Source organism: Xiphophorus hellerii, chromosome 15, assembly GCF_003331165.1.
Source record: "Xiphophorus hellerii strain 12219 chromosome 15, Xiphophorus_hellerii-4.1, whole genome shotgun sequence".
NCBI classification, from domain to species: domain Eukaryota; kingdom Metazoa; phylum Chordata; class Actinopteri; order Cyprinodontiformes; family Poeciliidae; genus Xiphophorus; species Xiphophorus hellerii.
In genome coordinates, this window is record NC_045686.1 from 15,233,905 (window position 1) to 15,250,887 (window position 16,983).

General features: G+C 38.3%; 3 protein-coding genes across 3 annotated transcripts; 1 reads left to right on the forward strand and 2 right to left on the reverse strand.

Annotated features, from left to right (window-relative positions):
* Window positions 1-3,647: 3,647 nt before the first annotated feature.
* Window positions 3,648-5,553, reverse strand: LOC116733767 (leukotriene B4 receptor 1-like). The gene is made up of 2 exons (XM_032584583.1): window positions 4,206-5,553; window positions 3,648-4,048 (listed from the first exon to the last, which is right to left on the reverse strand). The coding sequence occupies exon 1, from the start codon at window positions 5,319-5,321 to the stop codon at window positions 4,215-4,217; it is 1,107 nt and encodes a 368-aa protein (XP_032440474.1). The 5' UTR covers window positions 5,322-5,553; the 3' UTR covers window positions 3,648-4,048; window positions 4,206-4,214.
* Window positions 5,554-6,631: 1,078 nt separating this feature from the next.
* Window positions 6,632-10,061, forward strand: LOC116734711 (serine protease 23-like). Its single transcript, XM_032586245.1, has 2 exons — window positions 6,632-6,852; window positions 7,541-10,061. The coding sequence occupies exons 1-2, from the start codon at window positions 6,830-6,832 to the stop codon at window positions 8,955-8,957; spliced, it is 1,440 nt and encodes a 479-aa protein (XP_032442136.1). The 5' UTR covers window positions 6,632-6,829; the 3' UTR covers window positions 8,958-10,061.
* A 720-nt stretch (window positions 10,062-10,781) lies between these two features.
* LOC116734433 (leukotriene B4 receptor 1-like) lies at window positions 10,782-12,617 on the reverse strand. Its single transcript, XM_032585820.1, has one exon. It carries the CDS (start codon window positions 12,298-12,300, stop codon window positions 11,338-11,340), a length of 963 nt encoding a protein of 320 aa, XP_032441711.1. The 5' UTR covers window positions 12,301-12,617; the 3' UTR covers window positions 10,782-11,337.
* Between the last annotated feature and the right edge of the window lie 4,366 nt (window positions 12,618-16,983).

Below are 16,983 nucleotides of genomic sequence, written 5' to 3' on the forward strand. Positions count from 1 at the left end.
TTAGCTGATGAAAGTGAGAGCTGGCGGTGCTCTAGATGTTCTTTTGCTGGGTGAGACACGGATGTGCTCTTAGTAATTTTGGCAGGCCAGCCATTCCTGGGAGGATTCCATGTTTTCTCCTTTTGTGGACTTTTTTAAATTGCGACATTGTGTGCTGCTTTTTTGAGATCTTTTAGCCTAAGCCAACTTGCAAGACAGGTTCTGTTTAGGTGGATTTATAAATGTAGGGTTTGGCCAACAAAATCAGGCATCAGTTTTGTGGTTAATAAGTTAATTCATGATTTAAGAAGTGGGACAATTATGTTTTCAATCATGACTGTTTGAGAAGCTTTTGTCTCCTGCTTTAAATTAAATCTTCATTGAAAAACATTGTATTGTTTGTATTATCTAATTCCAAAAACATTTATACCTTTTGTATTTGTACAGATTACATTTGTCTGACAATACAGTTTTGATGATCTGAAACAACAATATTGAATACTTAATCAAATTACGAATACATATTATGTCAAAATGCACTATACAATTAATTGTGCATCTTTTAATGAACAGACATGAAAACTGAAAGCAGGCAAACCTTATAACTGATGGAAAAATACCAGCTGTCATTCTTTTCCTCTCTAAAAGTTCATCAGCGGACTGCAGGTTCTTAGATCTGTCCAACAGATAAACATATGGTTCTCACATTTCAAATGCGTAAAGCCAAGTGATGGGAATAAACTCAACAACAGAGCAAACAAATGGCCCTTATCATCACAGAGTCCGAGAACACCCATACAAGAACCGCAGTGGTACTGGACTGTGGTACAACACAAACATCTGCAATCTAGGCCTTTTGTAAAACGTAACTCACTACTTCTCTTAATCATTTGCTTTGACTGTCATAGAATAAATATCACATCTTACACTTTTATGAATGCAATCAAATCAGTCTGATCCTTATGGTACAAAAATGTGTCCTCTCAGTTTTGAACTGACATGAAAGCAAAACAATAAGAAGAAAAAGCACCATCACAGAATAAAAAACATGCCTGGCTGTTGAAGTCACACAAACATCCAACTCCAGACACATCTGTTTTAATTTGGAATAAGAGAGCAAAAAGATGCTCCTCCTTCCATTAGGGTAGTAACAGGAGGCAGTAAACAGACACGTCAGCTTGTTTATAGAAATGTTGCTGCCTTTTGCAGAAATATATGGCTTCTCTGAGGTTTTCGAAGCTTAATGTAGCCTCGTATTGTCACAGGTATTTAGAAAGCAGTTTGAAGAATAGCAACATGGAAATTCAGAGGTTATAGGCACAAATTTAGGATAAAATTGTTTTCAACTTATGTATTTACATATGATTGGTTGGGAAGTCCTTGAGAAGGTTTTATATTTTTCATTCAGTTGTAAAAATAAGACTCTTGAACCTTTCAAAATTTTGTCATCTTATGCACTACACTTCTCCTTTCACTAGAAAGTAGGGATGTGTCCCTTTCAGTCAGGGCTTCAAAAACCAGCAGGATTTATCGATTGTGTTGATGGTGATAGCGCAAGTGGCGACTGCAAGTCGGGTTGTAGCACGTGACCATAAAGGAAGTGGGTTACCAGTAAACAGATAAATAAAGAGCTGCAAGACGATGTTTTAGTACTGCATTGCATGCGTTTTTGCAATTTGAATGAATCGGGGATCAAACGCATAACAAAACTCAATGCAAATATCAGTTATTTTTGCAGATGCACAGCTTCTTTTCAGCAGAAACACAAACCAGATTTACTAATACAAGTGTTTTCTACATTTAGACAAATCATTTTTTTCAAAGAAGATTTTTGCACAAGATTATTAAGATTGGGTTACAACACCAAAATACATTTAGCTGTAATTTTTACCCATATCCTTACTCTACAGCAAGATTTTCTTGAGGATTTATGCAAGACTTTTCCTTCTACAACACTTAATAAAGCATATTATTTCAATTATTGTTGCCTTTCAGTCATCACTTCCCCAACCATCATAGATACCGAATATCTTCTTAGAGGTTAAACAATTATAAAGGCCACATTTAGTAGCAGAGAAGAAAGAATAAGATTTGTTAATATAAAGACTTCAGTTTAGTCAGGAAGGTTTCATGGTACAACCCCCAAAAAAACTAATGTCAAAAAGTTTTTTTGTGGAAGGACAGTCTTATTATTGTCAGGATAAAAGATACAATTCATGAAAAGCATTGCTTGAATTTTCAGCAGCCAGTCCCATCTGAAATGCTTACATTGCAACTTTGTCAGCGCTCGGCTCTGATGTCCTGAAAGAAACAAAGATCCCACACTTTTTCCATCAACTCCTCCTGGATTATTTACAAGCCATGACAGCGTGCTGTTTTAGAGATTTCATAACAAAACTCAAGCAGGCAAGCATTTTGTGTTCGGATAGTTCTGTCAATCTGAAGCCACCCAGCAGCATGCATTCACATGAAAAATAATTCAAACCACAAAAGATAACAGCACACTCTACTCATGCCCTACAGGTTTCTCATCAAATAGGCTTTTATAGCGTATTTGTGACCTCAACATTTTTATATTGCGTTTCGTTCATTCGTTACTGGAGACCAGAGACTCCAACTAAAAATATTCCAACCTAGATTTGGTTGGCCTCCAAGCTAGGAAAATCTAGTCCTGATTATCTAGATTGGATGGGAACTGGAAAAGCTGCAAGACACATACAGTAGGTGTGCATTGAGCCTAGCCAAACTCCCTCCTCTTTCACTTCATTCATGTCTCCAGGCTTCTGTGTGAATGTTCCCAGCTGCATCCAGTTTATTGTCAGGATAGAAGTCTATATGTTTTTTTTTTTTTGTTTTTTATTTAGTGTAGAAAGACTCTAGAATTTTAGAACGAAATAAAGAAAGAGATAAAGGAGAACATAGGAATGAACAGACATGAAAACGTGGCTGAGACTAAATAAAACCTCAGCTCAGGTCTTGGAGGCCTTCGATTTGTCTTAGTGAGCTCTCCTAATAATTTATATTGTAAAATCTGTATCATCTTGAAGATGATAAATAAATAAGACATATTTCATTGAAACATGGCAACAGATAGTCTGGTAATGTTCTGCTTTTAGTGCCTGGTTAGCAGGAACTGTTTCAGTTTCATATGAAGCTGCTTTTGGCTACACAGACAGAAGTATAACAACTGTTATAAGGAAGCAAAGGGAACAAAATGGCCATGCATTTAGTTCTGATTTGAGTAAACAGACAAGACAAGTTTAATAAAATTTCTAATTTTAACAAGATACTTCTCTCGAATTTACAGCTCTGTTAGTAAACATAAGTTCTCTCTACTCCGATACTGCTAAATAACAACCAGTAAAACTAACAGCTAAAACTATCTGGTGCATAATACCTGCATAATATGTTGATGTAAAAACTGACAGAGAGTTTTTAATGGTAGCTGTGCAGTACTGCAGTTCTGTTTCTTTCTTTAACTGAAACCACTTATAATTTTGTTTTAATTTCTTAATTATGCCCTGAAAGGAATGACTTAAATTGTCTAACTAAGATACACTTTTTTTGGTGTCTTGATAGAAAATAAAGAAAACTAATTGTTTCCTGAGAACAATTAATAGAAACTGAGTAATAAATACCAACCAGATATTTAAATGACGGACATACTGTAAGCACTGCCACTTTGGATGGACTTGCTTTATTAATGGTTATTTAAACAGATTGCATAATGCAAAAAAGTTTAAATTCAACCCAGCTGTTTACAAAGCTTTGCAACGGCATTTAATCATCTTCTTTTTGTATTTCATATAGTTAGATAGGTGCTTATTTTTTTAGATTCACATGAGTTTAGTACACATTTCTGTTCTTCAATTCCAGGTATATATAAGAGGAGAAAAAGCACAAAAATGTCTCTTTATAGAACGATAGAAAGACATTGTTGTTTAGAATAAAAACAATAATGAGAGAGAGATACGACTCAGTGAAAATCTTCTGAAACTGCAGAGACGGATGCAAGCTCTGGATGATCAAGTCCAGCACAGATGCATTCCTCATCAACTCATCCTTTTGCCTGATAAAATAGAAAATAAATGTATTACAACCAATACAAACACATTAGCATAAAATCTTTCAGAGACTACACATTCTTATATTTAGTTTTTGATCACCGTTCAGCTTATTTGACAGTTTCACAATTATGTTTTAAACCGACAGAGAAGCAAAGATACCTTTTCTGTTCAAGGCTCAGAAGTTGTACTCATATCTGTTGTTCGGAGATTTCTGGAATTCTGCTGCTCTGGATCCTTTTTTAGGCAAACAGTGCAAACCTTTTCAGAGGTAAAAGCGTAGAGGAGTGGATTGACGCAACTATTTACAAATGATAGCGCTCCAGTAACGTTCCATGCATTTCTACAAAATTTCAACAGGATATTACTCTGGAGACAAATAGCTGCCACGCCCAGCAGATTTATGACCTGATATGGAACCCACAGGACAAAAAAGCAGACGATGATACAGGTAACCAGCCGGGTTGTTTGTCGATTGTTGAAAAAGGCTCCATGACTAACTTTCCTGTGGAGACTAATGTATGTAAATGCCACCAGAGATAAGGAAGCAAACCCCACCGTGGCCTCTGTCAGCAAAAGTGCTACCCTCTGGGCATCGGAAGAATAACCGGGTTTGCAACGTTTCAGTCTCTGTTCTGTCTTTACCTGTCGAACCACAAAAGTAGGGATGGATAGGACGAGAGCAACCAGCCAGACCACACCCAGCAGCACTGTTTTTCGCACCTGTTTGCAGTCTATACGGCGAACCACCACAAGGTAGCGCTGAACGCTAACTGCAGTCACTGTGAGCTGGCTGCCATAAACACTGCAGTACACAAGACCTGACAGAAGCTTACAGCAGACCACACCAAATGTCCAACTGTGGAGTAAATTGTAAATCCAAGGTGGAAGGGTCAACAAGCAGATGAGGTCAGAAATGGCCAAATTCAGCATCAAGCTCCGGCTCATACTGGACATATTCTTCCAGTTAGGCTTGAGAAGAATCACAGCAATGTTTCCAGGAACTCCCAGCATCAAACAGATGGACAAGACCACCGAGGGGATGACAGCTTTGGAGATCCATAAGGGAGAAGGAAGATGTTCCAGTGAGGAGAAGTTGGAAGGAGCAACAGTGAAATTAAGCCGATCCATCCTGGGTCTGGTTGTGGAAGTCGTGCTTTGACTAACCAATGCCGGTAAATGGGGTAAAAGCAGAAAAGGAAGTGGGTTGACAAAGATGAGCTCAAAAAAAAAAAAAAACTTTTGACGCTTATGCTTGTCTGCATCACTCTGCATCATCGCTTGCAGTAAGTATAGATTTGTATCAGTTGATGTGGTGTTTACTTTTACCTCTGTAACACATTAGAAGATGACTCAGGCTGTCGAAAGTATTTTGCAGTTAAATCAAAGAAAAGGAAGTTGAAATTAAAATAATGACATTATTGTCTGCATTTATACACTTTGACATGCAAATTTGAAAGGAAAGTAAATAAAATGTAAAAAAAACAATGCATTTCTTTTCATTAACTTGCTTAGGTTGTAGGAAGATAATCAAAGTTCACATCTGTAATTGATATGGTGTATTATGCAAATCAACACATTAAAGTAGTATTGCTTCAAAGTCAAGGTTCTGGTGTGAGCCCATTGGTGTCTGGAGGTTTTCACATATACGTTGTTTCCAAGAACACTTACCATGCTGTACAGAAAACCCGCCTTGTTTAGGTTTGTCAGAAACTTGTGTTGTGATGCACAAGTGAAAGGGGAACAACTGTTCAGCAAGTGAATGAAGATTCTCCTCATGTTTTTGAAAACAGTCATAGAGAAGAACATTTCAGTCATGAGAAACAGTGTTTCTTAGGTGGAAAACTCAGGGCCCAATCTTTGCATCTTTCGGATGCAACCCATAGCAATCAGCGTGCAATGGAGCAATTCACAGAAGCAGTAAAAAAATGATCTTACATCAACTAGTGTGAATTTGATTTAGTTATAGTGAAGTTCTTCTGTCCTTCTCTACTTGTAAGCTTTCCCAGAAATCAGCCACTGAACGTGACAAGAAAAACTCTGTTCACACCTCACCGATAAACCGGAAATGTCAAAGCCACCCACATCAGCTTATTAAAATGTAAAGTACAGAGTTGTGATGCTGCATCATGCTCTAATTTGTGTTGCATGCTGCTAACCTGATGGAATATCCTAGGTGATTACAACGATGCAACATAAGCAAAATGCTTTGTTGACTTTTCCTGAAACCTCTCTGTTGAGCCTCAAACAAACATGATGGATATTTTTGCAGAACGGCTCTTTCCACTTGTGTAAACACCAAATGACACAGCTCTACCAGTCATGTGTTTACAGGATGTGCAATGAGATCATGAGCTCATCGCCTTTTCTTTGTTGATGTTAATTTCTGACCCTTTGTAATGGACTATTTATTAGGGATTTTGCATTTAGATTCAGTTCAATCACAATTCGATTTTGCAGAATATTTCATCGCATTAAAAAAATAATTTTTGCTTTCTCGGAGGTGACATGGGGGTGTTATGTCTAGGGAGCTATAGCATACCCTAAAACTCCCCACCACTGAATCCTTCGCTCCTCTCTCCGTCACATGATCCTTGATTTCATTCATCCTCCTGGGCTGACACTCCTTCTGAGCAAAACATTTCCCAACATGAGAGTAGGATACAGATCCCTGGGAGAATCCTTGCTACATATTTAATTCCCTGCTCAGGAACTGATTGCACTGGTCAGCGTGTAGTCGCCTAAATACAAAGATACGGCTTCAATATTACGAAGCAGAGAACCGGATGGGACAATCGGCTGTTTGCAGGTAGGAACACTGAACTTTTTATTTATCGCAGTTTGTCGCTATAGAGTCGCTTTTTCTAAGTACTGAGAGGGAGAAAACTCTAAAGCTCTTAATTTAATTTCTAGTATAAGCTTTGCAGTTTCCCTTTTGTTATTATGTTTATACTGACGTTAATTTTAAAAATGTCTATTATATAGTTTAAATGTGGAAACCCTGCCATCTCCCCTCTTAATCCCCTGCCCCCAAAACGATTATTGTTCAGCAAACAACAACAACAAAAAAAGAATAAATAACTGCTGTGCATTAAATACGACAAAACTGTTTTGAACGTATCCGCGACCATTCTAAACTTTGCTCTTGATGTACAGCCCTGGTTGTGAACGGCAATTTGGCGCCATCTGCTGGTCAATTGGGAGTTTAAAAAATATTATCATCTCATCATCAACTTTGCTCTTGTTGTACAGTACTGGCTATCAATGGCAATTTGGCACCATCTGCTGGTCAATTAGGATTTTTTTTCAAACATTTTACACACCCCAACATGTTTAGGTTTTCTACACTTGCGTCACAATTAGACAATATATTACTAAGAATCCTGCTGTTTATCACTATTTTGTCAAATCTGATGTTGTACATTTAAGAAGCTTATGTTGCTCTCCAGGTCTGTAGGAATAATGACTCTTTATGTTTTTTTGTTGTTTTTTTTCAGTGGGATGAGCCTTAAACTCATCATGTACATGCTGCTCTTTGCAGCCGCCTTCGCAGTTTCTGAGGTTTTTGGCAGCAGCGAAGAGAGCAGTTCACACATATGGACCCGGCAGAGGCTGCCAAGGCTGCTGGTTACACACAGATCCTTTATGAACGCCAGTTTGCTTGGTGGACAGATGGAGGACAAAGACAAATCAACAACTAACACGCTCTGTGGAACAGAGTGTCAGAACAGTCCACCATCATTCAGCCAAACTGAGCAAGAGAGGATTCTGGGATACCAGACCCTGTATGAAAATGGCACGCAAACACATACAGATGTCAGCTTGGAGTGGATGAACAAGACCTCGGGAGGAGATAGTGTAAAGCAGGTTCATATCCGCACGAAACGGCAGGTTTTTGGAGCAGATGGACGCTTTGTCATCTCAGATTCAAACTTTATCACTAACTACCCATTCTCCACAGCGGTCCGCCTTTCCACTGGTTGCTCTGGAGTCCTAGTGTCTCCAAAACATGTGTTAACAGCAGCACATTGTATCCACGATGGCAGAGACTACCTGGAGAATGCTGGGAGCCTTAAAGTTGGGTTGTTACAGCTCAAGCATGATGGAGGACTGAGAAGAAAGAGGGGAAGGAGACGAAGGGGTGGAAGGAAACAAGATGAGGTAGACTTGAGGAGAGGAGAAGCAGAGAGTGAAAATAAAAACAGTGTTGGAGCATTGAGAAAGAGAAGGGGAGGTGAAAGGAGAAGTCGAAGGTTAAGGAAAAGAGGCGATGAGGGAGAAGCTACTGCTGGGGAAAAGGAATTTGAGAGAAAAGGTAGAAAGGAACAGCGTCTCAGTCGTAACCAGCGTCATGTAGCACCAGGAAAGCAGGCTGTATTTCGCTGGTCCCAAGTTAAACAAACCCAAATCCCTCAAGGATGGATCTACGCCAGTGCCTCCTCCAACTCTGAGTCTCTTGACTATGATTACGCCCTCTTGGAGCTGAAGCGGCCTGTCAAGCAAAAGCACATGGAGCTTGGGGTGGCGCCGCCTTTACTACCTCTGGCACGGATTCACTTCTCAGGGTACGACACCGACAAAAGCCTGCTGGAGGGAAGTGGAGATGAGAAGGTTGTTTATCGCTTCTGCTCAGTGATAAAAGAGTCAGATGATTTGATGTATCAGCACTGCGATGCTCAACACGGCGCAGCTGGCGCAGGCGTTTACATCCGTTTGAGGAAGAGACCCAGATGCAAGGGCGGGAGATGGAACTGGCAGAGGAGGGTGATCGGGGTGTTTTCAGGCCATCAGTGGGTGGAAGGGGATCAGGACGGGCAGAGGGACTTCAATGTTGCAGTAAGGATCACACCTCACAAATATGCTCAGATATGCCACTGGATTTATGGAGATTCAGGTTTCTGTAATGAGGTTTGAGCTCACTGATCGACATGAGATAAAGATGCTTTTGCTGTTTCAGAAAAGCGAAGGTCAGGGATAATGTATCTAGTTTTAATTCAACAAAATATAGAGCAATTGAAAAATGCGTGCAGTGTTAAACAGAGAATAACTGTGATCTTGTATTTAAAAGGACAACGATGACCATCCTCATATCAGTCGTTGACACAGTATTTTTTTAAAGTGCACTGTTTACTCATTGTATTTTCAGATTTTTTGCTACAGTTACTACACTAGTGTTTCTTCAGTCTCAATGCCAGAAGGAAGCAATATGAATTTCTATACATTTAGCTTTACAAAGCATATCTATGTTTTCAAAATGTTTGTATTCAATAACAAAGATAAAATTGTTTCTTCAAGTGTGGTATATATTTTCAATACAGTGGAGCCCCGCCTGTTTGCGGTTCAGTATTTATTGATTTACCTATTCGCATAATTTTCTGTGGAATGGAATTCTAAATCATTCGCAGAAAATGTACCTATTCACAGATTTTATATCTAAAATGCTTCAAAGAAAATGCATCTTGGGAAGCTGAAATCCCTAGGCGCAATGCTTCTTGACATGTTTTGGCTGCATTTACAATGTAGCCAATCAAGGAAAGCCATTCATCGTCCTTGGCGCCGATTGGCTGCAATCTCAAGCAGAGAGATAAGGAAGATTATGGATGTTACCTTGTGTGGTGGTGCCACTGTGAATATTTATGCATTTTAAGGTATATTTGGTATTTGGACTATTAAAATAGGGAATTCTAAGCGTTTTTAGGGGGGTCTCAAATATTCATAGATTTGTGGGTGGTTGTTCCGATAAGCCTTCAAATGCCAGCGATCCACTGTAGTTTAGTTCTGGATTACTTGCAGGTGTGACTTGTGGTGAATCTCTCACAAGAAGTAAACATTTCACATCTGTTCAAACTCAGTGAATCCGTTCTCATTTTGACATTGCGTCATGATTGCATTGTCTTTTAGTCTTTGAAAAAGGACTCTCCTGTTCTTTCTTCTGTCCAACTCGAATAATTTTTACATGTAAAATTGTTGTTGATGTCATTGAACTCTGAATTAAAGCAAATATCAGCATTCCTTAAACACTTGTATGTTTGTTTGCCCTTAAAGGACAATTTGCTTTATTATCAGAAGTTTAAAGGACTGACCGTTTAGAGTTTTAATTCCTTTTCCTGTTTTCGAAAACCATCTCCTGTCTAAGACAATTATAGACTCAGCATGTTTTAACTTAGACTCAAGAACAAGAGCCTGGTGAGGTCAGAGCAAAATTTAGTATTTATAATGTCTTGTCTCCTCTAAGGTAAAGAAAATAAGAGTGAATCGTACAACCTCACATAAAACGAACAAAGCATAGAACAAAGATCGGAATTAAAGTCTGAATAAAAAAATATTTCACTTGTCTACCTTCTTCTTGCTTTTAGATTTTGTTCAGTAAATCTACATGAACATGTTTACACCATCATCACTACTGCGTACAAAATATCCTCTGAGATGCTAAACCCTGCAGAGAAAATCCACAGGCTACATACACAATTGATTTTCTTTTACCTATAAGGACCAAACCAGCTGGATTATGACAAAAAGGCTCCACTATAACTGGAAAGTTATTTTTTTTTCAGTAAATAGGTTCACTAAGGGAAACACATTGTATACATTAATTACACACAAACAGATGTTTTCAAGTGTTTATTTATCTTAATCAATGTATATTTTGGCTTGCATCTAACATTTAAGATTAGAATATTACATCATATCAATAACACAAAACAAACATTTTTATACTGACGTTGGCTTAATAAAAAAGTATGTTTAATATTCTGCTTCAAAGTTGCTATGTTTTGAAAAAGTACTTTTGATCTCAAGAAGCAGCCACATTGGAACCTATATTCTTTTTAATAGAATATGACAGCATTTTCACAAGATATATTGATTGCATATTTAATCTCCTTAGTACAAAAGCCTACACAGAAAATAGCTTATTTAAAAAAAAACACACAATGCAAGAGCTAAACTTTTTGGAAACACCTCAGTATTCTACACAAAAACAAATGATTAGATTGTTAGATTAGTTTATATACCATTTGGAGCTACAGAAAAGTACAGTATGTCTTCATCTGTAAACCAGATTCTGTTTTTGCTTACAAATAAAGTCAATTGGGTTCAGTCATTTATACATCCCAGTTGATCCTAGATATCAGATATTACCATCATGTTCAGTTCATTGCATCAATTTATCGTCTTGAGGTTTTCACTCCTCTTGATGGAGCAAGTAGAGACAATAGAAAATCACTTACAATGTTTTTTTTGACTTTGCAGCAATACCTGATGATGGTACATGATGACGATGTTTCTAAATGTCTTAATGTTTTAAAACTCTACCTATGTCTGGTGAATGGTTGGTTTGGAGGCTCTGACTTTGCACCTCTTCCCTTTTTTGGCAAACTACACACATTTTGTTAGATGTGAAGGCATACAGAAGAGGATTCAGGCAGCTGTTTACAAAACTAAGTGCCTTAACAACATACCACGTGTCCTTGCAAAACTTCAAAAGTCTTTCATTCTTCAAACACATACCAGCCACACCCAGGACATTTATGATATGATATGGAGTCCAGAGGACAAAATAGCTTACAATGATACTTGTAATCAGCCGAGTCGTCTGTGGATTGTTGAAAAAGGCTGCCTGGTTCACCGTCCTGTGAAGTCGAACGTATGAAAAAACTACGAGAGCAAAGGAACAGAAATCAAACAAAGTCTCGGCCAACAGTACAACCACACCCTGAGTCATTGAAGAATACTGAGATTGACAAACTATCCACTGCTGATTTGTTGACAGCTGTCGAACCACCAGAGCAGGGACGGACAGGATGACGGCAGCCATCCAGAGTAGAGCCAGCATTGCTGTCTTCTTCACCTGTGAAAATCTTCTCTGATGCACCACTGTAAGGTAGCGCTGGATGCTTAACACAATCACAGTGAGTTTGCTGCCATAAATGCTGCAGTACACAAGGTAGGTTAGGATCTTACAGGCCACCAGGCCAAAGCTCCAGCCATACAGCAGCGGGTAAATCCATGGCAGAAGGGTCAGCAGGCACAGCAGGTCAGAAATGACCAGATTCAGCATTAGACTCTGGCTCAGACTGGAAAGATGGTGCCAGTTAGGCTTGAGAAGAATCACGGCGATGTTTCCAGAAACTCCCACAATGCAGCAGAAGGACACCACCACCACAGGGACAACACCTTTGGACAGCCAGGAGGGATGTTGCAGAAGTCCTGAAGAAGACAAGTTGTAGGTGACCACGGTGGAGTTGAACGGCTCCATGCTGAGTCTTGCTGGTAAGGTCGTACTCTGACTCACTGAGGCTGCTGAACCGAAGAGGAACTAAGAAATAATGAAACTGACGCAAATCTTCTGATCTATATCACTGACGTGTTTCTTCTGATGAACCAATCACAACAAAATTGTGATAACCATTTATTTAAGATGCACTTATATGGCTCTTTTAAAAACGTTTTATGGGGATTGTCAAGTATTTAGAGATTTCATATATTTGTTGACTGTTCTGGTTTCTAACACCTGCAAATCCCAGGGATCCACTTTAGCTTATTGTTCTGGATTACCTGCATGTACTCAGTCAGTAATGCCTCCGTTTATGTGCTGGAGCTCTGAAAAGAACAAGGAGTGAGAACTCCACATCTGTTCAAAATGAGTGAATCTCATTTTGACGCTGCATGATAGCATTCTTATTATCTTTGTAAAATGACACTGCACTTGATCCATATATGTGACCTGTCCAGTCAGAACATATTTTATCAATTACAGTTATTGTTGTTATTGGACTTTAAATTAAAGTAAATATCAGCATTCATCAAACACCAGTTTGTTGTTTGTTTGCTCTGAAAGGACAATTATCGGTTGTGTGAAGAATTGACCTTTTAGGGTATTTATTGCTTTTCCTCTTTTCAAAAACGACCTCCCGTCTCAAACAAATATAGACATTACATGTTATTACCCAACCACAAGAACAAGGGCACGAGAAAGTCAGAGCAAAAATATGTGTTCATTGTGTCTCATCTGCACCAAGGTAAAGAAAAGAAGAGTGAGTCATGCAATCTCACAAAAAGCTACACTTCACTTGTCTACAGTCTTTCTGCTCTTATGTCCTATGACCATTTTGGATTTGTTTTCAGTTCAGTAAATCTATTATTTAATATTTAATAAAACTCTCTAATAATTACTACTAATAATAATATCCAATAATAAAATAGATAATTATTTAAAAAATAATTGTTTAAAAAAAGTTCATTTATATCTATTTAAAAACAAAACAGACCAATTTTTACTCACATTTTATGGCCTTTAAGTGTTATAACAACCCAAAATGATAAAATTGAAAGTTATACTCTTTATCTCAGTTTAATATGCGTCATTTTTTTTTCTGGTGGTTATCAGTATTCATTTCCCTAATTTTTTAATTTATATAAAAAATTGTGGAATTCAAAAAAGAACACATTAAAAACAGACATATGGTGTTCATGTTATTTGTAAGATGTGACACTCAATATGAACCCTCTAATTGTTAATCATCTTCATAAATATCTATTTCAAGAATAGATATAGTTTATGACTATTTCATTCTCTGCTATTTAATATGTGCGTTGCCATGGCTCCCTTTGGTTTTGAATGGCTAATCTTATTGCAGGGCAAAAAATAGTTGTTACTGAAATGATATTAAGACAACAGGTGTTTTATTTTAACAACAGTTTATCACACATCACTAAAAGTTTCTGTGGTGGCCCTGCAAGTCAGAATGCTGTCAGGTCATCATATTGCCATGGCTACAGGTTTAAAGAATGTTGTCAAAATGATGTCACAGACTCCTTGGATGTCACAGAGGTTCAATTCTTTAAATTTCATTGTAAGGTTCCCTTGGCCTGATTTTGAAGGAGATCGCATTGTCTCTGATTACAGAAATTGCTGCAAACCTTTTAGCCTAAAGTAGTTGCTCATCAAACTAATCAGAAAATGTTTGACCATGGAAAGAGTTCATGGTTCCAGCACATAAATTTTAAGACAAGGCTTACTAACAGTGTGTGCAAACTTTTTGACAAAGTGTGCAAACTTCTCAACACAGTCAGCACTATCCGGGAGGAGAATGAAATTTTGACTAAGGAAGTCAAAAAAATTGCCATGAGAATAGAAAGCACGAAAGGTCTTCAAGATGATTATAAGTACCTGGAAAAACAGCTCAAAGTTGATCGTTTGAAAAACCAGAAGTTAAAACAGCAAGTTCATGATCTGAAAGTAAAACTGGAATCTCAAAAAGTCTTGGAGGAAAAATACAACACAAAACAGGAAGAACTTCAGGAACTGGAGAAAAGCAACAACGAGCTTCAAGAAGACGTTGCTGCATTGAACTTGAAATTGAAGGAATCGATTGAATTGAAAGAAAACTACAGGAGGTTAAAAGACAAGAAGAAAACTCTGACCCAGCAAAACAAATGTTTGCTGAAGGACGTCAAGAAAGTCCAACAAAAACTTGCAGAACAAGACAACACACAAAGGGATCTGTCAGACAACAGAAGTGAGCAGCTTGAGTCTTCACACAAACCAAAATCCGAAAACTTAAATGCTACTCCCAAGGGTAAACGTCAGGGTAAGACCTTCTTCTGTTTCTTCAGCAAAGATTGACAAGCAAGGTTTTTCAAACATTAGCTCTCAACTGAGATGAATCAATATCTCTGAGATGAACCAAAACTGGTATGAACCAATACCTCTTGCCTCTTAAGAGTAGTTCAAACATAATGAAGAGATGTGACTGCACAATACACAGCCCTGGTGCTTCTCACCAAGGGTTCAAATTCCAACACTTTGTTTCTGCATGGAGTTTCCATGATATTCCTATGCAGATGTGGGCTACCTCCAAGTGTTTTGGCTTCTCCCACTATCAAAAAAGCAACAAGTTAGTTTCTTTTACGTTCCCTACATTTCCCTTGAAGAAAAGTGTATGGATGTGTATGACTATTTATTCCACCACTGGAAAGCAGTGGTAGAACAAACTTTGTTCCACCAAAGTGGAACCGTGATACTCCACGCAGAGTATCACGGAAATGCAGCATGGAGTTTCCAATGTGCAGATGTGGGTTCTCTATCAAGTGATATGGCTTCTCCCACTATCAAAAAAGCAATATTTTAGTTTCTTTTAATTTGGCTCTCTTCATTTCCTTTGATAAAGACTGTGTGCATGCATGCATGTATGTTTCAACACTGGATGTTTCTGCATAGAGTTTCTGAGATATTTCTGTGCAGATGTGGGTTCCCTCCAAGTGCTTTGGCTTCTCCCACTCTGAAAAAAAGCTGATTAGTTTCGGCTAACCCTCCTGTTATGTTGCGGGTCAAATTGACCCATTTTAAAGTTTTGTTGTTATTTTTAAATACTTGGAAGTATTTTTTTTTGCATGAAACTTTTTCTATTTGTCTTAATAGGTACACTCCACATTTAAATTAAAAATTTATTCATTTTACACATTTGCAACCAACCCTCCCTGCATCTACTTTTTACGTAGATACTGTTCAGGTCAATTTGACACGGCAGTCAAGTTGAAAGGTAAAAAAGATAAAAAAATTTCCATTTCTATATGTTTTCTTGTAGCTATGAACCATATTTCACCACACACACACACACAACACACATACGTGCGCGTGTGCACCCACACAAACCCACTTTCTCACTATTGTGAGACTAAAACTAAAACTCAGCGCACAGGAGCTCATAAACATAATTGGTGGTTTCTTAGTTATTCCACTGTCCATGAGCTGAAATAAAATTCAAACTGCACTGCAGTCACCATTCGTTATTGTCATTAGCTCATGACAAAACGTGTGGTAGCAATTAATATAAATAATTCAATAAATGATTTCTTTATGCAAGTTAAGTTTTGCAATACAAAATCATAAATTATCTGATGGGCTTTTCAAAAATAATCCAATATTTTCTTATCACCTAAGTGAGCTGGAGTCACCTCACAAAACAACAGGAAAAAGTTTTTGTTTGGGATGACAAAAACAGTTCTTATAAATAAATCAACAAAACAACTAACTAAAGCAAAAAAATCAACAAAAAGTTGAAATTGACTGGTGGTGAAGCTAGTTAGCACAAGTTTTCAAGATGATCAAATATGTAACAAGCAAGCTAACTAACTAGCATGCCACCATCAATGTGTGACTGTATGGGTGAATGGCTGCATCTAGTGTGAGGTGCTGTGGGGTCCTCTGGACAATAAGCCCCTCTCAGATTGCCAATCACTGCTTGACAAAAAAACCCCAATAAAAAACAAAACAATTTAGTCAGCTGAGAAAGGACCACTGGCATTTGTTTGGTGTTTGGCGCCGGCTGTGGCTGGCTAAATGAAGTGGTTCTGAGCAGAATTACTCACTGTTTACTCTTCAAAATCCTTTGAATCATTGAACCATACCTCTCACACACTATGTACATACATGTAGTACATGCAAACATGTACAGTACATAAGAAGAGTAAAGGCCTCCTGTGCAGGTGCAAATATGCTGACTTGTCTCCAGCAGCAGACCGCCCTGCCTGTGAGGTACTCAGCGTGTTCAGCAGACAGATGGCCTGCGGACAGAAATGGTCTCTGGATCCAGTTGGCTAGATTTTGCCATTAGCCCTCTGTATCCCCGACCTGAGGGTAAAAGTCTGAATAGCCCGTTACCGGTGTGTATTGGGTCAACAGATATGTTTGTTGTCCTTAATTGGCCCTCAACCTTTTTGAATCAGATCTCTCTCTCTCTCTCTTTTTGTCTCAAGTGTTGGATGTGGAAGTCTTTCTAACTTCCACATCCAACACTTGCTGCCGTTTGTGGCCTGCACTTCTTCATCTGCTATATCAATGCATGTCTCACAGTAAAGCGACCATATGTTGCTGTAGGTCACACTTTTTTTTCAGCCTTTTATTGCACTTTTCAAAAGTGTTTTTTCAAACAACGTG